Source organism: Aquila chrysaetos, chromosome 4, assembly GCF_900496995.4.
Source record: "Aquila chrysaetos chrysaetos chromosome 4, bAquChr1.4, whole genome shotgun sequence".
NCBI classification, from domain to species: Eukaryota; Metazoa; Chordata; class Aves; order Accipitriformes; family Accipitridae; genus Aquila; species Aquila chrysaetos.
This window is the reverse complement of record NC_044007.1, coordinates 47,603,490-47,629,517: the sequence shown is the minus strand read 5'-3', so window position 1 is coordinate 47,629,517 and position 26,028 is coordinate 47,603,490. Positions and strand designations below refer to the sequence as shown.

Below are 26,028 nucleotides of genomic sequence, written 5' to 3'. Positions count from 1 at the left end.
TTAAACTTATTACTTAACAGTTTAGAAAGAGTATATAAGTCAAATGTGCTCAATTTAAACTTAAATATATATATAGTTGTCGTTGTGATGCCTACAGACCAATGGTTGATGTGGTTACCACACTACAATCACACTCCCAAAGATCAGTCCCTGCCCCAGATTACAACACATATATTTTTACTGATAATAAGAAAAAATTGTCATTTTAATAACTATTTTATTTGGCTTTTGTAATTTTTAGAATTAAATAGCTAATATAAGTCATTATGTAAAATGGCACTGATGCTGCAAGTATTGGTGTGAATGGGGTCTCCTGCAGAGCCAGGGCCTTAATCAGCAGAGTTGCTCCAAGCATGCGTAGATTCCTCTGCTAACTTCAGGAGAGAAGATGGTTATTGTTCTTGCAGAGTCAGCACAGCTCAAATAGAGAAATGTAATATAATACGCCTAAACCAGAGTTGTTTATTGCCTTGTGCTGAAGTATCATTTGTCGTGTGGTATAACTGATGGTTGTTTCCATAGCCATAAAGGAGCAGCAAAGGAGAAAAAACCACCGCCATGGCTACTGCAAGAGCCTAGACTAGACACACAAAGAGATTCCCCAGACTGAACTTGCTTTTTTGCATCAGTGCATCTGAGAAATGCCCTCTGCCGTTTATCACCAATACTGCATCGACTGTATTCTTTTTCAGAAGTCTGTGGTGTTAATAAACAAACATTTTATCTCTGTGCCATTTTTTTGTTATTGTCTAAAAGTTTCTGATGTGTGCAGATAGTTATCTGCAGCTAGCAGAAGGCTGACCAGACTATCTCGTTCATTTGTCTTGCAATGCAGAGAAGGTAAGGGAAAGCAATCTATTATGCACAAACGATTCAAAATATTTCTAAGTTGCCCTTGGCAAGCAGGTGCAAGCAGGTGTGTACTTATCCCAAAGATATATGTATGTAGTCCTTTTCCCACAACGAGCTTGGGAGACAACATAAACTCCAACTCCCCTTTTCAGAGGATTCCAGGGTTTTGCGCTTACAAAGCCAAATTTGAATCACAGATCCTTAGTACCACAATGATCTTTATCAATTTTGATGCTGTTGGACTGTGTATTTTGTATCTGATTGTGCTACCACGGCAGGTTTATAGATCCTCAACCTAGCAACATTTAACTCAGTGTGTGTAGCTCTCCAGGCATTAGTTTAGGAAATTATTTATGTGATTACATGGTATGTTACTCCTTAAATTTGTAATTAGTCCATTGAGAAGGTCTTCCAAGCTTTTTTTCCCAGGTTAGCCGTGAAATCTCTTTCAAAATTCACCTCAACATTCTAGTTCTTCATCAGCTTTAAGGTAACTTGATGATGACCTTTTATATATATTCCCAGAAAAAATTGCACATTGTAAGAATTTAAATGGTACTAATTCTTACAGCTTTCACTCTTGGCTGAAAACAGACAAGAAAATGATTATAGCAGCAGATGTCACACAATGTAAATGCTCTGTTTGGTCATTTTATGATGTTGTCTATCACTGAAAGATAGCTAGATAGCTACAGTAACTGCCCAAAGGGGCTGTGATGTCAGTCATTCATGGAGAAAAAAACATAAGGGGCAGGCTGCAATGGTACTGCATGAGTCACTTGTCTTAATTTTGCTAAGTGAGTTTAGTATTAAGCTTCAGTCCTTCATGTCGAGTTCTGGCCACCAGTGCTTGTCCTGTAATTGTTGGTTTGTTGTGACAACTTGAGATTTACCATGAGCATGATGTATAAATTTTGCTTGTAATTCCTCTGGGACACCTTCACAACTCCTTAAAATTCCATATAACTTGAGGTGACATTTCATTACATATCAATCTTGTGGGTGCAGTTCATTCTGTAGGCTGAAACATGGTATTAGAATAGCATCCATGCATTTGGAATTCCTGAATCACCTTCTAGACAGGAAGATATGTAATTTCTGTTAAATCAGACACTACCAGCAAACAGCTTTAATTTTTTTCTCCTGTAATTGCAGCAAACTTATTTATAATCCATGCAGCAACTTCCATATAATCAACTAGATAAGCACCTAAAAAAGAGCAGATGAGATAAACTATCAGCTGCTGTGGTTTTGATTTGACTAAACTGTGTCACATAAAAATGAAAGTAATCTTGCTAGCCATCTGCAGACAGTTCCTGCTCCTCTGAGTCTTTCTGTCATTAACAGAACTGCCAGGAGGTGTGATATGTATGCAGTTGGAGTGTAATGCCTCAGACGCAGGTTCCCTACTCTTCTGTAGTATATGCACAAAGAAACGTTTTCTTTCCAACACTTTTATGGTATCCTGTAAACTGTTCATGGTTCAAACACAATGCTCTTCTCATAGAAATTGTCACCAGGGATTTGGGGAAAAATGGCTCCACATTCGGTCAGCATGGCCGAGGGAAGTGCTGCCTGGAGGTAGTTTCACTGGAAGGTGACTGCCTGGTAAGCTCTCCACACTGGGGCTACCACTGCTCATCTGTTGGAAGGGCAAAGGGGACCTCAGGTTAGCTGCAATCAGGTTCATTAGATCAGCTGTAATGCCGTAAAAAGACCTGAGTGTTTATCTGGCTGCCAGAGGGCTAGGAGGGAGTAAAGGAAATAGCCCTACATTTGTAGTATTGGGCCATTCCTGTTCTGAGACAAAAGTGATGACAATTGTTGTGAACACCAAAGCCAACAGTATAAACCCTGGCTATTCACAGTCAAAGCTTTCATTGTTTGAAAATTTGCTATGGTGAGATATGTCTTGGGTAAATTTTAGATTTTATAATTTACAGTTCTTAATAGTTCTGCCAGCATTGCACAGTTAGGAATAGACAATGTACACCTTGACTTGAGACCTGAAAAATATGGATGTAATTCTTTTTTTTTTTTTTTTTCTGGGAAGGGTGAGCTCTTCTACGTGTTCTATGACCTTTTCCAATCCCAATGGAGAGATGACATGCTCAAGAAAAGACTACTCTGTGCATCTGATTTAGTATTTAGCAAAATTCAGCTTCAGCCCTCCTGTATTGACATGTTGAAGTACGGCCTGTAGGGCTTTTTTTTCGTCAGCTTCAGGAGTCTTTCCAAACATAGTAACATCATCCAGAAAATACTAGATTCCAGGCTTGTTATTAAGAATTTTTAACATATTTGAAAAGCTCTGGATGTTGATTCAGGTCCATATGGTGTATGATTAAAAGAAAAAAGTTCCATTAACTGTAATAAATGCTGTGAAACTCAAGCTGTCTGGATACTTGGCAATATGCATTCTTTAAATCAAGAGTAGAATATGACATCAGTATCTGTAAATGGTTAACTGTCAATCACAATGGCTTTGTCTGGCTTCCCTAAATCCACACAAAAACAAGTATTCTGGTTTGGTTTTTGTCACCACTGTGCTAAAACTAATTCAGAAAATGGAGTGTCTCCATTAGTATCATTGTGGGCTATTTTTTTAATTATCTTGTAACTCAGCATCTCTCATTCAATTGTAGAGAAAATAATTTCCATTGTAAAAGTGACACATTAGATTAAATTGTCATGCTGTGAATAAATCCTTCTGCACATGTATGGCATTTCCATGTAATAGTTGATACTATTTCTTTTGTAAGAGCTAAAACTGGAATTTGCATTGCAGCAGTGCAATTTGTTTCATTGTATTGAAGCAATGCATATATATATATATATACACACACTTGCATATGTAGTGCAGTTCACAGATTTCTGCCTAACAGGAATATTATTGTACACAATAAAAAATTCAGCAGTACGTATCAAGTCACTTTTCTATGCAGGAAACAACAAGAACAATGTTCTTCAGGTAGCTCACTAGATAACATCAAGTGTCAAACCTCTATAGCATTGCATTCACCGAGTACTGAAGCTCAGAAACAAGTGTACAATGTTATTTTAGCAGCATATGACCGTTCTTCTGGTGCAAGAAAAAGTAACTGGACACAAATGCATCCGTAACAAATAACTGCTTCCATCCGTGGTCAAAACAGTAACACCTGGCACTGTAATGTCACGTAAACATCGCTTAGGTAGAAATTCATCATGTATTTTAATATGACATCTTTTGGCAGTATTTACAGGTTATCCAATCTGGTTTACAATGTGCCGAGGAGAGAGCAGTAGTATATTTACACACACACACACACATCTATATGCACACATACACGTTACGTATGCTGAGCTTTTAGCCATAGTTCCAGTGGGGGCAGTTTGAGTGCAGTTCACCATTTCTCAATTTTCCTATTGCAAATTCAGTTAGAGAAGCAATGGTTATGATCTCTTGTAGTGTCAGGTCCAATTCATGCAGTAAATACTATCTATAATCAATAGGAAATGCTTTCTTCCATAAGCTGAACTTGACCTTTTTCTGCTGTGCTTCTAGACTTACATGATTTTTAACTCCCTTAAAGCAGCAGCGTACTGTTCTGTTGAGTCACTTGGTTTCTGTGTATGCTGGCAATCTTTATTGGATTCAGATACAACATTTATTGCAGGAAAAAAAATTAATTTCAGCACAGATTCATTTTTTTTTCATCATGAAAGCATAGAGAATACATACTGGCTCTCTGCTCCAATACAGCAAACAGCGTAAGTGGTTTTGTTTCTCCAGCAAAGTCAGTGCCATTAACTGTAGTATATGCTTTCCAATCATTTGCACAGAAGGAACTTAAGAGCACCTGGACTTTGTAGGAATGATGCAAATGAATTAAATGACAGCACAGACACTCATCTCATTTCTTCACTTGCTGAACAGAAAGGATGTAATGCTAAGATTCCAGGTGTCCACAGAAATACCAAATGAAAGCCTGATCCTGACTGCAACAGGCAACAGTAGAAACCAACCAAACCAACCAGAAAAAATCCAGTCAGATTAGCTTTAGAGGCTGCCTGAATTTCTTTTACCTGACAAATGTCCTCCTCTGTCCAACACCAATGCTGCAACACCAGAGCTCTCCTGAGTAATGGAAGTTCAGTTCATGTTATGTACTTGAAACAACTGGATCAAACAACTGCATCATCATCCACCTATGAACAAATGGGGAACTAATGCAGAACATTTCTTTCAGTCTTAAAACAGCCACTTATAATGGGGGTGACTGATAAACCTGCCTACGCTTTTTTGTTTTGTTGTAGTTTCAATACTGAAAACAATGAGGGTATTTCAAAGGCAGTTTTAACGAGGTACTTAATTACTACGGATTTAGGCTTTTAGCACGGGGTTTGGGACATGAAGGAAGCCTACATGGTAGGAATAGAAAGTTACTAAAGGTGAGGAAATGCTAATGGAAGAAAAAGGAAGTAGGACAGAGACAGAAAAGGCAGAAAACAAAGTCAGAGAAACAAAACATAGACAAAGAAGTGATACTAATAGCAAGCATTTCCTTTCTAAATGTTACTAAGGTGACAAAGAAGGAATTCAGTAAATAACAAAGGAATATGTAGCTGTTTCAACAACTGGATGATTGTAAAAATTTTTACACAACCTGTAAAAGCTGAAACATTCCATTTGCAACAACATTTTCCTCAAGAACGTTTCTGAGGCATACTCAAATCCTCTGATCAATACTATACAGTCTGGAATCAAACCTCAATTTAGAAGCAGCTGTTTTAATAGAATTTCATTTTGTTAATGTTTTTATTTTCATTTAAGTGGGAATGAATTATGAAATCTGGAATGGTGTCATGGTGAAGAACTATCTTCCATGTATCATTTCCAATTTGAACATAAAGATGAAACGGAAGAGTGGGATGCATCTGCAGCTGCAACACCGTACAGCATCTGAGAGTGTTTTGGGAATGCTATCAGGTCACCACTTCTGCTTCCTTCAGGGCTGCCCTGGTCCACTTCTAGATAAAACAGCCTGAGCATTGTAGTAGCTGGGAGTGATCCGCACCCCCCCCCCCCCCCCCCAAAAAAAAAAAAAAAAAAAAGGAAGAAAACCCTGTACATTTGTGGGAAAATAAGGCTTAATGTTACCAAAGGGAAGGCAGCAAGGCAGAATAGGGGTGCTGCTGGGAGAGGGACGAAGGAGGGAGCAGGGACTGGACAGGCAGATGCACAAAAGCCTGAACAATTTCTAACTCGTTTCAGCCTGAACAACAAATGCCAAATATATTTCAATAGTACTCCAAGCCTACTTTACTATTTGGGGGAGGGGAGGGAACAGGGGAGAAAACCCACATCACAACATCCTGCAACTCAGGAGGGTGTGCCAAGTCCTTTGCTTCGCATTTTGTGGGTATCTTAATCCTAGGTCATCCAATAAAAGAAAACATCCTGCAGCAGTTTTACCAGCGCAGCACATGAACTCCTTTGTTTACGCTGGAGCAAGAAGATGTTCTTTCCTGTTCCGACAAGAAAAGGAGTTAAAACGCTAGCGCGGGCTGGCACCTCTTTGGCCGGGGTTTGGGTTGCCAGATCTCGGCGCGCGGGTCGAAACGAATCGAGGAGGGCACCGGCGGGAACCGCCGCGGCGACAGGCGCGACAGGGGCACGCGGGGCTCCCCTCCCGGCGGCCCGCCGCCGAGGCCGCGGGCTGCCCCAGCCGTAAGTAAGCGCCAGCGAGGAGGTCGCACGCCGGGGGAGGGGCCGGGCCCTATTTTCGGCTGGGTGTACCGAACGCGCTTTCGGCGCGAAACGGGGAGAGCAGCGGCCGGCGGGCGACGGGGGGAGAGGAGGGACCCCGACCGCGACCCCGCCGCCGCCAGCAACCGCCGACCCGCCGCCGCCGCCCCCTCAGCGCCGCGTCCCCGGGGACACGCCCCGCCCGCCGCGCCGCGCCGCGCTGCACCCAGGGAGCTGTAGTCCGGCCGCGCCGGCCACCCCCCGCCCCCGCCACCCACCCTCTCATCCACCGCCCTCCCCTCCGCCCCCTTCCCTTGGTTTAGCTGCGCGCGGCTGCCGCGTCCTCTCTCGCTATTCTTTTTTTCTTGCTCTCTCGTCTGTTTCTTGCCTCCTCAGCGTAGTGTCTGGCCGCCGCCGCCGCGGGGATGTTTGGTGCGGGCGCCATTCCCCCGCGTGACGTCACAGTGCATTGTTGTGAGCGTAGCGGAGCATCCCTCAAGCTGTCAGCTGTGCCGCCGCCGCTACCCGCCGCTGCGGGGAGCCGAGCCGGCCCGGCCCCCTCTCCCTCTCCCCTCTCCTCCTCCTCCTCCCCTCCTCCTCCTCCTCCTCCTCCTTCTTCTTCTCCTCCTCCTCCTCCTCCTCCCCCGCCCCTCCCGCCCCGGGGGCTCCAGAGCTCGGTGTCACCGTATCATTGTCCGTGCGGAACCCCTCCGGGCCCCCCCGCCCCCCCGGTCCGCCCTCCCCCCGCCCCCCCCAGAACCACCTCAATGAGATGCAAACATGAAAAGACAAGAGGAAGAAGAAGGACCGCACCTGGGCCGAGGCTGCCCGCCTGGTAGGTGCCGCGGCAGCATTGTGTGTGTGTGTGTGCACGCGTGTGTGTGTGCACGCGTGTGTCTGTGCGTGCGTGTGCGTGTGCGTGTGTGTGTGTGTGTGTGTGTGTGTGTGCGCGCGCGGCGCGCGCGTCCCGCCGCCGCCGCCAGCCCGGCGCGCTGCCCGCCGCTTTGTTGCCGGCGGTTGGGGCTGTTGGGGCGAGCGTGCGTGTGTGTGAGGGAGGGGGAGAGAGCGAGAGAACGACTCTGTGTGTGTGTGAGGGAGGCTGAGGGACAGTGTGTGTGAGGGACTCTGTGTGAGAGGGAGGACGAGGGGGAGAGAGCGTGCGTGTGAGGGAGCGTGAAGGAGTGTGTGTGTGAGGGAGTGCGAGGGAGTGCCTGTGCGGGAGGGTGTGTGAGAGGGAGGGTGCGTGTGCGAGTTACTGTGTGAAGGGAGAGGCCGGGCTGCCCCAGCGTGAGGGGAGCTCGGGCGTGCCCCTGTGTGTGTGTGTGTTGTGTGTGTGTGTGTTGGGGGGGCGGGTGTTGTTGGTGAGGGGTGCCTCCCCCCGGCGGTGCCGGGGCAGCCCGCTCCGAGCGTGGGTGAGCCCGAGCTGGTGGTACAGGCAGCCCTCTGCTCTCCTCCCGTCCCCGCCTGGAGAGGAGAAATAGCTACATCCCTTCCTCGGTGTATGTGTGAGGAAATGCCTATTCTTTTCTTCTTTTGCATGTGTGTGTGTGTAAATAGCCAGGGATTGTTTCTATCTCTGCAAGTTCATGCATCAGATATCCCAAGAAAATCCCTCCTTTTAATTCTAGAGAAAAGTGAAATATCCGGGAATTGCCTTTTCATCCCTTTAGTGCGGACAGGAGGACTGGGGTGAGGGGCGAGGACGTTAGAGAGAACTCTGTCCTGGGATTTCCCTTCACCCTCTCCACTTCCCCCACTCAGCAGGGAAATATCCAATCAAACCCACTTCTGGAAAGGCTCTGTGACTCTGGAGACCTAGTCCATTCCCACTTCATTAAGAAACTGTCTCCCTTATCGTACTGTATCTGTTTTCATGATTCCGTATTATTGTTTGCTAAGTGTAATAGAGCACATCGTTTATGTTGTTTTTCAGTTTCAGAGTATGTATGGGTTCTCTCCATCCTAGGAATTTTACAACAAATAGTTATGCACAATACAGCATGTATGGTTGTACACGTTTGTATGTGTCTCTTCTGCAAAGTTGGGTCTGGTTCAGCCTCAGTTGGGTGCGTAGAAAGATGACGAAGCTAGAAAGATAGGCTGCTGCTTATATTGCTTTTTGTATCTACACCAACTTTATCTTTTATCCATCTCTGATACAGACTTAATTACTTAAGTAACATGTCTGTGTTAATGGTGCATCTGTTTTTCGTAATGGGTATTAATATCCTATTGCTATTATTTGTGAAGCACATTTCTTGTAAAAAGGTTTTCACCTTGTTGTATGAATTCCTACATATGAAGTTCAGCCTCTCTCTCCTATGTAAATAATTATAAGGTATTAGACAGACACTACCTATAGATGTCTCTGTAAGCTGTACCGAGGTATTCTCATATGCTTGGTCAGTGCTAAATTCTGATATGGCTCATTGTACATCCTACAACATTTTGTAATAATGCGGCTTTAGTGAAGATGTTCTGATACAGTGTTGCTACTGTCCTCTCTTATTACTCACAATTGTAACAAAAGTTTAACTGCAGTAAAACACTCACCTTTGCCAAAATAATTTTGGCAGTGGGTGTTGCCACAGTTACTTTTTTCTCCATGCTTTCTACTGGCAACATGTATTCAAAAGTCTATAAAATACATCAAATCCTATTCTAACTTAACTCTTTCAAGTTGCTGCTGTCGTTGCCACTATAAGCTGTATTTTGTTTGACAAATGTGCATAAAGGAATTTTGTTGTGTATCGAGTAAAATTGCTATTCCCGTGTGGTCCAATATATGGAAAAGTTTAAAGCCTCTGGAGAACAAAGGCTGAGCCAGTGCTGAGGAGAAGGGCTAAGACACTCTTATTTTCATGATGTTGTATCACCTCATGCTCCCCCCAGAATGGTCATGATTTGCTGAAATCTAGTAAAAATACACTGCTGTATATAAGTAGTGGAGATACATAAGGTCCACAGCGTGGTTTTTGTCTACCCTCCTGGGGTTTCCAAGTTATGGAGAACTTGTCCCAAGTCTGTTAGGTGAATGATGCCTAGTGCTGTTCAGACCAACTACAGTCTTGCACTGGGCTTTACTTGTTTCGTGACATACGTTTGCAAATCACAATGAAAGATTGAAGCCGAAATTGCCACTCCTTACAGTGTTTTATGTTAGGACCCTGATGGTTCATTATGACTTTGTTTTCTTGGGATACATCAATAATGTATTACTGCAAGGTTTGATTAAATCAATTTCTTTCCAACGACAAGTAAACAATGAAGTGATTGATACCTACTCACAAAAAACGACTCATGAGTTACCTAGATCAATATGTTGTAAAATTGTATGCTGCTGAATTATTTTTAGGAACAAGAGGTTGAATTAATACATACAGCAAATGTATGCATATTTACGTGTTACATTTTCTACAAAAGCCCTTACATTACAATATTGGGCTTTCAAAATGAAGTGCTAAAAAGTATGAAATGACAGAGGTTAATGTTGCTGGCACTGTTTTTTGACTCTGTTGTGCATGTCCATATATTACAATCTAGACTTTAAATGACGTACTTGCATGCTAGTTTCCCAAGTACTTTAAGTTCACTCACTAGAGCTGCTGAGTTTTCATTTTATTTTCTCACTTAATTTTCTATACAACTTTCAGACTCAGTGCTAAAATATATTTTTCTTTTACGTTTGAATCGTACATACATAGCTATTATTAGCAACACCCAGTAGCTTCCCAAACACAAATATTTCTATACTTACAACATGCCTATGAAGTTAAGTATTTTGACCTCTGCTTTACCCATGCAGAGTTGAGGCATGGAAAGATTTAAGTACCTTACTCAAAGCTGTGCAGGAAATCTGTGGAGGAGGCAGTTATGGTACCAACAGCGTCTCCATAGCAGTTCTGTTTCATAGTCATAAAATCATCTTCCTTCTGTGGCTACACTTTTGCCTCATTCACTCTCTGTTACTATTTCTCTCACAGTAATTATGAGAGAAATGGATATGGTCATGTCTCTATATTCAATCTATATTGAAACTCATAATGCACCACGTAATAGTTATGGATAAAAAGGAGTACAAAAACTGGACTTGAGCCTGAAATCATTACACAGCTCTCTATTTCCCACATTCACAATGAAAGAAGCAGAAGTACTTTAGAAAAATATATTACATGACAGTCTTAAAATACATTGTAATGTAGAAGTCTAAGTGGTGAGGCTCCAAACAGACAGTCAGTGTTGCATTTACTGGTTTTTGGTATTTGATTAAAGGGTCTTTGAAAACTTAAGTTCCTGCAATGCAGTGTTTTTTCAAGCTGTTCCCTTAATTTTTAAAACATAAGCAGGAAAGGACTCCCATTATATTCAGCTCTTGCTGTAAATACTACGTATGTGATACAGGCAGTAAAACAGGAGCTACTGGCATGTCCTGTATTGGAACTTGCATTTTATGGAAGAAGTCTCCTGCAGAGAGTTGAATCTTTCTGTCTGCAACACACAGCTTTTTTCCTCATGCAAGTCTGCTTATCTTAGGGCAAGGCATAGCCCAGCTTACAAGCATTCCTGAGAAATGAACGCATGTGCAGGATCAGTGGAATGGTGGCATACCACTAACAGTTCATGTTACAGAACCCATTTTGTAGAACACGAGTTTTTACGGACAAAATTGCAACCTGTCTTTACAACCTGCCAAAGGGCATATCTTTGATGTAGACCCGATATGTCAACTCATTTTGTACTTTGCAGCAGACTACAGCAATGCTTATGTAGGACCTGAGCATTATCTCCATACCAGTTTCCTGCTTTTTGTGTCTGATAAATAGACTAAGATAGAACACTTAAAAGAATGAGAACAAAAGAAAATCTTTAAAGGAAGGAGAAGAAACATCCTGTCTTTCCTCTCTGTCTTTCAGTTGATCCTCATTTGATGAAACCATATTGTTGTTTTCTGGTCATACATGGAACTCATAAAAATTTAATAGAAAGGTTAAACATTTGAGTAGTTTAAGCAATTTGCAGTGATTCCTTTCAGTTCAAATAACTTGTATCCATTCAGTTTCAGCTGTTCTTAGACTCACAAGGACTCTCAAGCAGTTGCTGAAAGTCCTGAAATAGTGAATTCTGCCTCTTAATGATTTCATGCCATAAGATAGTGCATAACAAATATTGAAATGAAAAATACTGAGAACAAAATGTGTCCAAGGATACTCTGCCACACAAGAACTGTTAACAGTTTTAAGTAGGTAGCAGTGATCCAACTTTTATCATTTGACTGCTAGACACGATCCTTTGTTATCTGTGATACAGAAAGGTGAAAGAGGCCTGAACAAAATGAGTGGAGGCTGCTCACTTCAGGAATGCAGAGCGCAGCATATGTATGAAGGACAGAACATGTGCCTGTGGAGGGTGATAGCTTATGGTAACATTTTAAAAGGATTTTTTATGAATAGCTTGCTCTTATTATTACCCCCTTCTCTTTCCTGTAAGTGGTGCTTTGAAACACAGTTCAGTTAAGTCTCTACCACTAGTTGACAATAAAGCAGAAGAAAAATCCCAAGAATGACAACAGTAGTGCTTGTTGGGTTATTTGTGTGTTGGATCTCCTTTCCGGTATTTTTGCTCTTCTCCAAATTTCATTCTGAAAGAAAGCTTTTCTTGTGTTACTGAAGACTATGTGCTCTACATTGCTATGGAGGGTCTTCATGGTTCAGGTGATGTGTGCATGTTTGGTGAGTAATATTCATACCTTAATTCTTGTATTTCTTGCACTAGTCTCCTGACAGGATCCAGCTGTTAATTAAGAGTTGTTCTCTTGCTCCTGTAAACTTTAAAGAAAATTATACTAATTAATTAAGGAAAACGATGCTGAAAAAAACCATGAAAAGCAACAAAAGCCCATTGGAATTGTTAGCTTGCACGTTACTGTTTAATGTGGCTGTCTGTCCAATAGCTGATTGTTGCTTCATCTGGTCTGCTAAGATAGTGTAGTTGAAACAGATCACATAGTGGTATGGAAGTACTTTTACATTACAACTTCATATTGGAAGACTGCAAATGAAACAAAAATTAGAAGAGTAACTTCTGTGTAGCTAGACCATTGATGATAATCCCTTTGACTTTTATGTTAAGTCTTCGCTTTTGTTACTATAAATAACATTTTAAAACATTGTGTGAAAGGAGCTTCACGTATCTTTAAAAATGGGAGATTTGACATAAATTTGTTTTATGTTATTAAAGATTTCTTTGTTGTTGGCTTAACAGAGACCGACTATTATTTCCATATTTGTTCTGAGTTAATTCTTTTTCAGACATGCAGAAACATTGTGGCTTGGGAAGTTTTGATGGCCTTTCCCTTTGATCCACAGTCAATGCTGCTTTGAAGAGATATATTTTATTTTGGTTTGCTCTAGGGTTTCCTCCAATTTGTTTTATTCAAAGTAATTTTTGCACTTGTTAGACAAGGTTGAACCTGAACTTTTTTTTTTTTTTTTAGCCTTCCATGGTTGTGTTTTAAGTGTCAGTATTTTATTTTGTTAGTATGAAATAATACAGAAATTAGTGTGTTTTAATTTTTTTTATTTTAAAAGGTGATCTACAAATAAAATATAAATTTAATCTATTTCAGTTCACCTTTTGCATTCTTCTAGGGCAGATAGAGAGGAACGAGATTCTAACTCTTATCCTGAGACAGCCTTTTAACCCTTGGCATCACAGACCTTTAGGAAGGCAGGAACCCAACCCAGGAATGGGACCGGTTCTCAGTAATTTCACATTACTTCTATCAAAGCAGGGTAACATGGGAGAAAACCCTTACAGGAACGTAAATATGAGCATTCCTCAACAATGCAAAGGTGTTATCAGTGCCTTAAGGTATGATTTAATGTTCCCTGTTACAGTGAATGCTTCCAGTGGCTCCTGGCTTACCTTTCTCTGTAGAAGAACCGATATTTTCCTGTCATACTGCATGCTTCTGTTAAAATAACTGATCTGTTTTTTCTTCTTCCAGCAGTTGACAAGTTTCTCACAAACAAGATTTGGTCAGTTGCATGTGGAACTGGTGGAATCACACTGAAATAGTGCCACTAACCACATCCAAGGCTCTACCCACCCTTCACAGCTGGGTTGCTTTGGATTTGCTAGCCCAGTTCACCAGTTCCCTGGATCAAACCGTGTCATTGCAGCATCCTAGTCTGGACCAGGCAGCATGCTGTTCTCAAGGTGAAAAGCCAAACTCGCTGTACTTCCTGCTGGAGCCTTTCTTTGTTCTTTGTACTGTGACCAGTGGATTACAGTCACTTGGAGAGTCATTTGCTAAACTTCACCTCTTGGCTTTGGAGTAATAACTTTTTTTAAAATGTTGTAAGCTTCAAAATATTTTCCCTTTTCCTGGGTATCATGATGATAATCTTGGCATTCCCTGTAAATAACAATAACTAAATAGTGGCCTCCTTTTCTGCTATCAAGACCTGGGAGCAGATGTGATTAGTGGAAATTTTTCATTATGATTCTATGGGTTCCAGTTGAAACTGACCAAATCCTCCTTTTGAGGAACTTATGGGCTGAAGGAATCAAATATCCTAGCCTTCACTCTGGAACAGTCAGCTTCCAATGCAAAGGCAGAACAACAACCTGGAATAGAGCCAGCTCTAAGCAGCACATCCTGGTTCAGCCCATTTGCTCATCCTGTTAGTTCAGGTAGCAAATCTCCATGCTGCTCAAGGACAACAGGTTGGCCATAGGTGGCCCATTTAATCTCTTATCAACTTTAAATGACAGTCACCCTCCACAGCGAAACCCAAATCGTTGATGTACTTGGCTTTCTGAGGCTACTCTGTCTTTGCAAAGTCCTGCTAGATAGTTTCCTATTGCTGGAGTTACTTTCTTGGGAGGAGATGTACCTGTTGGTAATGTAAAAGGGGTAGAGAGGTACCTCCTCACCTGCAGCTAATTTTGGTTTGAAGGGATGACCTACATCTTTCTGAACATCATACCTCAAGCAGACCACTACCTAAATATATCCACTTATCACTATAGTACTTTAGCACAGACATTGTGAGTATCAGGAGCAGTTAATAAGCCATCTGTCAGTGCATGCCTTCTTCCTAGAGCCTCTTTGGTGTCAGTGCACTGATTGGGGTTGGGGACTGTACTTAGTGTTGGAGGGATCTAGAGCAGTACCATTCACTTTGGTCTAAGCAAACTCTGGTGTTTCTGACATTGGAACAAGAAACTGGGAGGGATCTGATGGTTTTTTTGAACGTTAAGAGTTCAGCTCTCTTTAATGGTTTGAGCTCAGCAGGACAAAGTCTGTGTGGACCCTGGCATGTAGCTTTCCTCACTATCAGAGGACCTTTTAGATGAGGTTTTTAACATATGGGATCCAGCTGTTACATTGCAGGTTCTGAGTCTGACGTGGCATCCTGTACCTCAGGTGTCTGAGGAGACTTGTTTTGTAGTGTGGCATTGAGTTTTGTTTCTGTCTGACAACATTTGCCAGGATCGGCCACCACAGTTCAGTCTGTTGCTCTGGAATCATCAGGGCCATTCACAGTCTCATTAAGAGGATTGGGCTGTAGTTCTCTGTAGAAGACATTCCAGGTCATGTCCTAGATTATTGTTCATGATTTTGGAGCATCAGAAAGTAATTTATTTAGAAGGCACACATTACACACTCTGTTTTAAAACTTGTCCTCCTATATATATAGATTGGTCTAGCTGAGCCTCTGATGATGAGAATCTCCTCACTGCTTGTAGAGGCTCAACTCTAGAGATCGTTATCCTGTGGGTGACAGTTGCATCCTACAGAGCATAGTCTGACTTACAGTTAACAACATTTTTTAAAACATCTACAACCATCTACAACTTCAGAAGTGTTCCTTGACAGATAAGCGTCTTGAGCTAGTAGGTGATTTGGTTTGGAGAACTCTTTTCTCTCTTGTTGTGATGTTGGTTAAGAGGATAGAAAGCATCAGGAATTTCGTGAAGCAGTCATTCTAGTCAGGGTTTATATTGCTTTGTCCTGGTTAGCTTCCTGTATAACTTGATGTCTAGGGAGGGCAAAGAGCCGTAACCAAAGTATACATCAACCATTTGAAGGTCGAAGTTTTATTCCATTTCAGCTGACTCTTAGCAGCCTTGAGAACCTGCCTAACTGTGTGTAGTGGTTCACTATAGTTGGTGGGATGCCTTGTGAAATGTCTATAGAGTCTAGTAAATCACAGTCAATCTTCATGTCCCATATGATTGTTCTTGCCTTTGCGACATGAACCTTCTTTATGTAAGATGAGGCTCTACCACTATCATTGTATTGCCGAAGTACTTAACTTCATCCTTTATTAGGTGTAACTTTCTGTTTTGATTATTTTTCTTTTGCTTCCATCAGTTTTAACTGAACAAATTCCACATCCAGATGTTTCAATACATCTATTGATGTCTATTTTTGGATAAATGTTAATTCTTTCTATGGCTCAAAATTCCCAGTTACCCACCAGCTGCTGGGATATCTATTGGCATTGCTGTATCAGAGAAGCATGTGACGTTCTATGTTACAACGCCTATCTGCCAATATTTCCTAGCAAGGGTAATGGGAGAAAATAGACCCTTATTGGCCACAGCCTGCTTTCATTCTTCCGGACCAAGATTCTGGCAGCTGTCTCAAAATTATGACACTCTCTGATCACACCAGCCTCTTTCATCTCATTTGGCATTTCTGTCATTTAGAAGTTCTAGACAGGTAAGACCAACAAGAACCTTTTTGGAATTTGGTGTTTAGAGTGGGAAAAGCATCTTAATTAGAGCATTGCTTTGATAATCATAGAAGATGAAATTGGAAATGGCCTCAAGGTCACCTTGTCTGTTTAGACTTGAAAATAAGTCACGTGCCTCAAATTAGTTTTAGTTTTGTGAAATCAATAAAATCACTTGGTAACTTTCATTACCCATAGAAGCTAGGACTTCTCTGGCCTTTTTGTGGAATTTCATATCCTACTTAAAAAATGAGAGAACTAGGAGAATAAAATGATTATGGAAAGTTGTCCGATGGGCATGATTTAGAATTCAAATGCATCATTAGCTCTTTTTTTTTGACAGTGACTAGACAGAGAACATCAATTTTCTTGTACGGATTGAAAATTCTGTATCCATTTAATGGTGCTCATTCACATTCTCTGCTTTTTTGACGCTTTTTTGGACTTAGTCTCTGGATTTTTTTGGCAGTTTGATGTAGTAGTGCTGTAGCAGGTTTGTACTTAGAGCAGTAGTGCTTAATGCATTCTAATCTATTTCATAATTTGTTTCATTCATAATGCAGGTTTTTGAAACATCTTGCAAGCACTCATCTTCTGTTTTAAAAAGAAAAAAGTAGAATAACTTAGTGGGGCTCACTGTCTAGCTGTGGAATAAGCTCCGTAAATCACCGTTGAAGACACTTTCAAATAAGTTACTATTGAAGATACATTAATACCTTTTTGTTACTGGTTTCAAAATGACCCATGGCTCCACAAGTGTGTACCTTCCTGAAGATGTCAGGGACTACCAAGCATTTGCCTCGACTGTACTGAGGTTTGTCGGTTTGAAACAATCTCTTTTTTTTGGCCAAGAATAAGAAAAATCTGTGTAGCCAATTTTGCTACATTGGCAATCCTTGTCAAACAGGTTGTTTGTCTTCCTTTTGTCCTGTTCCTGGGATGCTGTGCTGTCAAGTTGTGTTGCATTATTAAACATCTCCTGTCTGTTAAGCACATGTCAGCAGAATGGCTGGAAAGTTCAGCAAGTGCTTGGGTTCATCAGGCCAGGTTGTAGAAAAGAAAGGGGAAGCAGTAGTATAGAGCATGAGTTGTCTTTTATGAGGCTACTAATCTTTTAAAATACTGATGGAGATTCTTGTGATGATTTACTTCACCCTGCCCAGTACATCTGTGCAGGTGGAGACTTCGAATATAGATCACAGTACAACAGTGGTCCCCTGGGCAATAGCTGAAGTGCTTTTTGCCAGGTATCCCAGTAGGAAATATTTGATGGGAGGACAGAATAAGGATTGCATGTTTTGATGTGGTCCCTCGAATTCCTGACTTAGAAGCCCAAATCTTATATATCTATATAAATATCTATATCTATCTCTCATGTCAAGTATTGGGTTACAGCCCTGTGAGACTGACTGGGAGAATCACAGAAACAAGTCTACATGCCTGGAACATTTGGTCTGCCCATAACGAGCCCCAGCATCCTTTGGGTAGACTGTTAGCAACAGCAAGAAATGGACACTGCTCCCAGCTCTTGGGTTGGTCCAGTTGTGTGGTTGTGTGATCCTGCAAATCAAATTCTTCATGCTAAAATGCTGTTCCTCCAGTCAGTGTTCAAGGATCGGCTGACTCACTGCCGATTTCCCCTATCACTTTTGAAATGAGAGTGGAACTTGTCAATGATAATCAACCCCATGTCTTTGTCTTGGACTGATGTTCCTTGTCCTTAGTAAAAGTCTGTTACTGAATACTGTGGTTCCTAGAGCATGGGATCAGACCCCAAAGATCAGATACTGAAAGAAAATGGAATTACAGCTTTAAGCTAGCTTGAACACTGCAGTTACCTTACAAAGAAGGATCTTTCCTGCTCTTTGTGATATAGTGTTCCAGCGACAGTGAGCCCTACGAAGTGGTTGTGATGTTAAAACATGCTGGTTTTTAGAGTTGTAGGAGCACTTAAGAACTAGAGGGCTGTGGCTTCACAAGGTAAATTTGGAGATTTTTATCAGTCTGGCCGTGCAAGTTACTGCATGCTGTATACATGCATTGCTGATGATTGTTGCATTTACTAAGTACCTCCACAGGAACTTCTCAGTACCTGTGCTGTGATCAGCCCTTCACAGTAAATGTTTGATGTTTACTGTAACCATTGTGGGTTGTTAATTTAGCCTCCAGGCCCACAGCAGCAGCGGCACTTGAAGAGACTGCAGAACTCATATAGGGCTGTCTGGGGACTTTTCCAATGAAAGAGATCATAAATGTGGGAGAAGTGAACAAACAGATGCTTGACTGGTGGAAGGGTGCAGGATACAGTGCAAGAGAGAAGCAGTAAGAGGGGGCAGAGTGACAGGCCTTGAGGATAAAGTCAGTGTCTGAGCAATCATTTGACCTATTGTGTTTCATGGTCTCCAAAAAGGTAGTCTTTCAACTGGTCTGTGAACTACGGATTGAAAACTTCAACAGAAGATTGGAAACTAGAAAAGATTTTGGAGTAATAGAGTGGAAGCAGTTGATCAAGAATGTTTTGTATGGATTTTGGAAGTTAGACCAAAAAAGCATTGTCTTACCATCTTTTAATCTGTTTAGAAAAAAAACCCAACCAACCAAAAAAACCACCCTAAAATATCTTAATCTGTCAGATTAGTTTGGCCTAAGTGGTTGGGGTTTTTTTGTTGTTTTGTTTTCTTCTTCTTCATGGACCTGTTAGAATTTTTTGTAGATTAATATCTAATGAAATAATTGTTATGTTGCAAAAGAGAACACTTCTGTTTCCATTAATTTGTAGGGTTACCTACTTTGCTTGGAGATAGACTGTTTGACACATTATCAAAACATTATCATCTTACTATAATTCTCAAAATCTTTAACGCTTCCGTTAAATTAAAAAACATCAAAAAAAGAAAATCTCTGTCTGTGTAGTCAATTTTAACTATCCTTAATGAGGACAGACTCAGTTTCTTACTGTAATTTTCATGTGCTAACTCATAATATTAGTGTCTGAGCTGTAGGAGAATGTTTCAAGCTATTTAAATTAATGTTAAATAAAGTAAAATAATGCTCCTTACTTCATTCTTAGCCAGATCTACAGAAGTGGCTGCCTAGATAACTGAGGTTGGTATATATGCATGGTGGTTGGGAAATGCTTCTGAAAGAGCTGCAAAGAGAATGAGAGGTTTAAAAAAATTTAAAAAATCACTGCACCTGTTAGCTGTTAGCATTCTTAGAGCTGTTATGGCAAGAAGCTTCATGTGTTAGTTAAAGTGTTGTTAAATGTTGGAGTTAATTTTATAGAAAAATATGGGTGTGGAGGGGGAGGGAAGGGATCTGGGGAAAACATTCTGAGGATTAATGTTCTGAATAAAATGAGGTTTTAAGTGCTACATACATATATAATAATAGCTATGAAGCTTATTACTTTTAGTACTTGCATACATTTTCTGGGATTAGTAGAAGAGAATGAAACTGGGTTTATGTCTGTTGGCATGTCATGTGGTGAAAAGAGTGTGTGCCTGGGTGATATTGATGTAATCCTGGGGAGAAAAATGGTAGTGCTGCATTGGGAGGCAGTGAAGAAAAGATGGAGGTGTTCCTGTACCAATGAGAAGTAGAATAGCAAATATACTGAAGGGAGGGGAAAAAAAAAATAAAAATCTGTGACTGACAATGAAAGAAATGAGGGGGGGGAAAAAACCCTTCTGAATTCTAGGATAAAATTTAATTTAATTTCATTTCATTTATTTATTTATTTTGCTATCATTTCACTTAACTAGGTAACCAGCTAAAGTCCCCAAACCTTCATCTTTAAAGTTTGTGTTCTTCTCAAACTTTTGGAGTATAAGGATCACAATGAAACACTAAGATGAAAAAAATTCTGTCTTCTTTCCTGTTTAAAAGACAGGGCCTTTGTCTTTGGAAATTAAATACTATGTTTTGATTATGTTGCATTCTGTTTATTTTTAGAACAAGTTCCATTATGGGTTATCTCAGCCAAAGGAGTATTGTTGAAATTATAAGTAATCCCTTTGAAATAATTGAAAAGACCAACTTGTCTTCTGAAATATTCTCTCATCCATTTGGTAGTAAGATTTCCTATTGGAATTTTCAGAATTGGTTTCAAATTATCTTGCCCAGGTTATTTCTAGAGCAGCAAAAAAAAAAAAAAAAAAATCACCTAGAATCTCCCATGTCCAAAAGTCTGTCTGATGTGATGCTTGAATATGAGACTGTGGTAGTTTTCTTGTTGTGATTCTGGATGCCTTGGTTTATTTTTGTTTTAACCTCAGAGGACATATCATGTAAATCTCCTAAGTATAATTTTATGTCTTTGAATGAGATTGTCTGGCACAGTTAAAGGAAGATTGCATTCCTGGATTTGAACTGTAAAGCTAATCTCATTACTAATTCTCATTGTTTCAAAGGTACAGTATGAGTTCAGTAGTTACACGGGAAGCCCAAGTTGAGGCAGTGCAACTTTTCCATAAAATAGTTTTAATTTTTCTGTTCACTTATTGCTGGCTATTTTTTGAGGGAAATGGAAGATATAGCTAAAGCTTATATTATTATCAACCTCGAAAACATTAAATCTAAAATGATATGCCTAAACCCCATAGACATTTAATTTATTTGCCTATAGCATTTCCTAGGAGCTGAAAATTTTTACTGCTACATTTGCTGAGGAGGTGTGACTTTGGGAAAACTCAGATCCTCATGTGTATGTATGTTGGTCCTCATAGAAAAAGAATAAAAAACTTGACTGAATATACTGTATAACAGCCATGTTTCACTCTCTCTTTGTTTGCTTTTCTTGTGTTACAGTTACTGTCCTGACAGGTATCAGTTGAATCTGTTCAATATATAGTGAGGGGTCTTAGGATAAGAAATACGCTGTGATATTAAGGACCTTTAAAATAGAAGCTTGTCTTGAACAAGAAGCCTAGCTTTATGAGAAGTCTTGGTATTTATATTCCTTTATAAACTCCTTCGTGATTCTTCCCTGTTGACTGATTACTTTGTGGTGATTCTGGAGTTTGGTGATGGTAGTTGCATGATGTGTATGGCTGATGACCATTTCTCACTGTAACCTGGTCAGTGCTTGTCCAGCTTGACTTGGAGTGGTCAGCCAGTCTTGTAGCTCGGAATAATGCCTTCAAGCAGGGTCAGGAGTTTGGAGCCTCCACAACAATTGCAGATTATTCTGAACATTTTCAGGTTTCCCCCCCCGTGGGGGAAGACACTGTCTGTATTTTGGTTTGAGATCTGATTACAAACTGTTGGTTTAACAATCAGCATTTTGTCTCCTTACTAACTCCAGTTTCGAAGTCACAGTTCACCTTTCTTCTTTATAAGCTGGAGGTCCTGTTGAATTTGTTTACCTATGCCAAGTGATTGGTCCTATTGGTTTAAATCTCTAAGGGAAATAAGAATCCAGCTGGTAGACAGTTGTACTGATGAGGACCCATTGATTTTTCTTTCCTATCCACTTACCATCAATAAGAAATGTCCTTAGCTTTCATGATACTTCTTCCCTGCCATAATGTTGCCCTGTACCTGGCTGGTCTCACTGTCAGGGCTGGTCTCAGTTGCTGATTACATTATATGTGGATGTGATTAACAGCCTGCTAAAAATGTTTAAGTCAATACTTGAGAAGCCTAGATAAAGATAATGCTTTGTGGTGAGAGCTTTTTAATAACGTGTTCTATTTGATGTAAACCAATGGTAAAGAATTGCTGTTTTTAACAGAAAAAAACTTTTATATCAAGGATTAAAGTTCTCCTAGCTTGGCATGATTTAGCAGTATCCAGGAGAATTTAAGAAAATACAGACAATTCATGTTCCATTTTGGGGGAAAAATAATTCTTCCCTCATTAACAGAACTTTTGCTTACCATAGTTTTTTTACCACAGTATTATCTGAAGTATTTTGTTTCCTAAGAAGGAGTGGGGAGCATGTAAACAAAATATTCTGTGTGCATTTCTGCAAAGAGATAGGCTTTTGAAAAGTTATTAACTTAAATTTAGGACGGTCTGATTATTTTACAAGGTTCCTGGGAAGAAGTGAGCATGTAACTTTTATCAAAACTTGAGAAAAGCTGCTCCTTCTATCCTGAGTTTTGTGTATGTGTTTATATATGAATACAAACACAGATACAGAGCCATTATATGTTCTTTCTAATCTGCCTGTATTGTGACAAATGTTTCTTAGTAACAGTTGTTAAATAATGTATTTTTCAAACCGTTAAACAGATGCTACAAAATATCAGTATAAACCACCAGTATGGACTTCAGTTCTGCAATAAATGGTGTATTTAACAGGACAAGTGTGGGTGGACTTAGGTGATGAGATGGGGGAAAGGACTATGTGGAAAGACTGATAAGAAGGACTGAAGAAATAAATGACACAAAATGGATATGAGTTAGTGAACTGCAAAATATTCTCCTATTTTTGAAAATCGTGGATGAGTAATTGTCAACTGTGCCATCTGTAAGTAATGTGGGCTTCCAAACTTGTGGCAATTAAAACTGCCTAGCATCCCACTCCAGCCCTGTATTTTATTCTGTGTACAAGTCAGTACTGAAGACTAATCTCTTATGACATTAATCGTCTCATGAGGAGAGATGGAATAAATCACAGTAGCCCTTCCTCTCTTCACTCATGAAGATAAATGCCGTAACACGATGGCTGATCTTTGTTATGACACTAACCATTATATATTTAACAGAGATAGCAAAATCCCACTGACAGCTAACAAAAGAATTCTCTCTTTACACATTCTATGAGAAGGCTGTATTTCTTTAGTTCAAAAACATGACTTATCATATCTGCTCTCAGAGCAATTTAAGCAGTAGATCTGCATTGTGCCAGTGAACTCTATTCTGTACACAATGATGTCATGATTCAGGCTAATGAAAACTGATGTGAAATAATTGTGCACTCTTTGGAAGGAAAAAAACTGCATAACACCCAAGGACTCTTAAGATTCTACTCTTTTGTATTGTCCATTCTGGCAAGAAAGAATAACTCTCCTGTTTAAAACAAACAAGCAAGCGAGCAACATTCCCCCCCCACAAAAAAACCCAACCAACCAACCAAAAAACAACCAAAACCAAACCAACCAAAACCAAACCCAAAGCTTTCATCATTTTTCTTTTTGTGGAGATTTCGGTTTTCCATTTTGCCTCCAGTACTTGAACAGGTGGGCTCAAGGAACTGAAAGTGGCTTTTTGTTGTGTCTATGATTGCAAGGGACTTTTAATTTTTCCAGCTTTATCACTTGCTGTACACCTCTCTGGAATTTCCTTCCAGGTTTTCCATGCATTAGACACATTCTGGTCTTTCTTTCTGGGATAAAATTACTAAGAAAGATTCTTAGTAATCTTCTGCATCTGCTTGCTTATTAATTCGAAGGGTGTGATGCTGTGTATCATCCTGTGAGTGAGGAGCAGAGCAAATAACTGAGTTGTGAAGTTTATGGACTTCCCTTCTGAGGTTAAGAGGATCAATGTGACTTAGACTGACTTTTCACCTAAGCATCAAAATGTGCTGTAAATTTCATGAGGTAGTTTCATGCCATCTATATGACAGAATTAAAATGTAAGTATAATTTTTACAGTTTTAGTTTTATGTTTGCTATTGTTAACCATATTTTAGTAACATGGATAAAAGTGCTTTTTGTTTGGTTAAATATATTCATGGTGCATCAATGGAGTCATTGTCAGTTGCAGCATGAAACTTGTCCTATCCTTTTAGTGGGTGAATTTCACCTGGATGAAATACTTAAAATGGCCAAAACTAATATGTAAGAATATTTAGGTAGAGTGCGTAGTTTAAAATACTTTATTTGTATTCTGCTATCCTCCCCCCGCCCCTTTCCTTTTTGTTTTCTTTTTTGCATTCTGGAAATCTTAGGTCTGTATCTTTAGGACACTGTCTAAAAAGATAAGCTCTGGTAGTAAAGCAATGGCAAGAAAAACGGCATAACTGTCACCTCCTGTTAAATTTGGTACATTCAGAGAGTAGCCAGTAGGAATTTTATTTCTCACATTAAAAGTAACCCTTACACATTACATTTGCCTGAGGAAATTAAGGAATGAAGGCTTTTAAAACAAACACATACTCATTCTCTGTTGATTTTTCTGGGAAGTTATACTCTTCATATTTTTTTATTTTACTATGCTAAAACATAAGTTATACACCAAACCTTTCAGTGTCTCAGGAAAAAAAAAATCTGTATCAGCTTTCAATAGAGAAAACAGCATATATGGAAGCAAATATGTTTGGGGTTTGGTGCTTCTTAGTAATTCTTTTTTCTTGTCCCTTAGTAGTGATGAATGTATTCACACTGGTGGTAGTTCTTTCCTCTGTTATTTGTAATATAAAGGAGCTGACAGGGCACTCATATCCATTCCACTCCATTAGTTCCAGTCACCTAAGCACGGCCTCTCTTCATTTTGTACAGAGGTAGGTGCCAAAGCGGAATTTTTATCCCTGCTGGAATTAGAAGCATTTCAGGATCATGGCCTGTGTGATCACCAAATGAGTGCAGATTCCAGTAATGTTTTTGGGTGGCACAGCTGTGTTTTGCTCCTGGCCCCTTCTCTGGAATAATGGTTCATAGTTATAAACAGCTTTGACCCATGTTTTTCAGCTGGGTGCACTGATACAGAAATTGAAACTCCTACCCTAAACTAAATAGGCAGAGAATATGGTCCACAAGTCACAGGAGGTTCACAATACAATTTGTCCTGTCAGCACCTAAGAGCTACAGCGTGCTGCTAGCTAGCTATTCAGTATTGACTACCCAGGCAACACTTGTGTACCTACTTGTGTGTGGCTTTTAGGGAACACATGGCAATGAACTGATCTGTATGGATGTGCTAATATTTCAGGAGGTAGAGGACATAGGAATGTACTGTGGTAAGGACAAGGAAGGAAGGTATTTCAATAGGAATGCAGAAAGGTAGGAGGTACAGAAGTTAGGGGTATTGCAACACCTCAAAAGATGAGAGTATCACTCTGAGACAAGAGAAAGGCTGGGCAGAGTGAGAGGCAATGGGGTATTGTGATAGAAACCAAGAAGAGGTATGGCTTGCATGGCTAAGCAGAAGTCTGAAGGCTGGACTGCACTGTCAGAATTAAGCAGTCATTCTGAGAATCTGGATGCTCCATCACTTGAACAAAATCATTGCTAGTAATCCTGTTGCTGATAACGGAGCCCATACCGGGGTGGCAAGTTTGACATCCTGCTCACTGGGGTATGTATCTTAGATCCTGATCTTACAGAAATCTGATAGGATTCTGTGTGCTCACTGGGTTCATCCTCTTACAGTCACCGAGATGTTTATGGATCTGTGCTGACAGAGCCTTTAAGTGAAAGTTCCTGGTTGCTCAGACAGGCTGATTGCATTAGTAAAGAGAGAAATACGAAGGTTTCCTCTTCTTTCAGTATATCAGATCAGTAAGTTGTTATAAGTCAGTTGTTTAGGGTTCAAAACTTTACCCTATGTTTTCTGGTGTGATGTATGAGGCCACTAGCAATGGCAAGATGTTGCTGCTAGAGCTTGTGCCTTGTAAAGGAATAACACAATTGTATGTTTAATTTTAACTGAATTGTAATCCAATTTCTTTTGAATTCAAAATGTCAAGTGTACAGTTTATCTGGAACTTCCAAAGCACTGTTGCTGCCTTTCTATCAGTTTAAAATATGA

The 26,028-nt window shown here is 40.3% G+C and overlaps 1 protein-coding gene and 1 long non-coding RNA gene across 5 annotated transcripts in view; one reads left to right on the top strand and one right to left on the bottom strand.

Annotated features, from left to right (window-relative positions):
* Nucleotides 1-200: 200 nt before the first annotated feature.
* Nucleotides 201-6,095, bottom strand: LOC115340332. Its single transcript, XR_003923020.2, has 2 exons — nt 4,921-6,095; nt 201-2,061 (listed from the first exon to the last, which is right to left on the bottom strand). It is a non-coding gene; the product is annotated as an uncharacterized LOC115340332 (long non-coding RNA).
* Nucleotides 6,096-6,461: 366 nt separating this feature from the next.
* The window catches only part of ASXL3 (ASXL transcriptional regulator 3), a 136,287-nt gene continuing 116,720 nt past the window's right edge, over nt 6,462-26,028 (top strand). Inside the window, exon 1 of one of the 4 annotated variants that reach the window (XM_030011819.2) lies at nt 6,462-6,565. Coding sequence is in view for 1 of the 4 variants with exons in the window: in XM_030011817.1 (XP_029867677.1) it covers nt 7,009-7,418 (410 nt within the window). In the remaining 3 variants the exon portion in view is untranslated. Of the gene's footprint in view, nt 6,566-6,975; nt 7,419-7,768; nt 8,089-26,028 lie in introns of those variants that run through there. The other 3 variants (XM_030011817.1, XM_030011818.1, XM_030011820.1) reach the window with 3 other exon arrangements.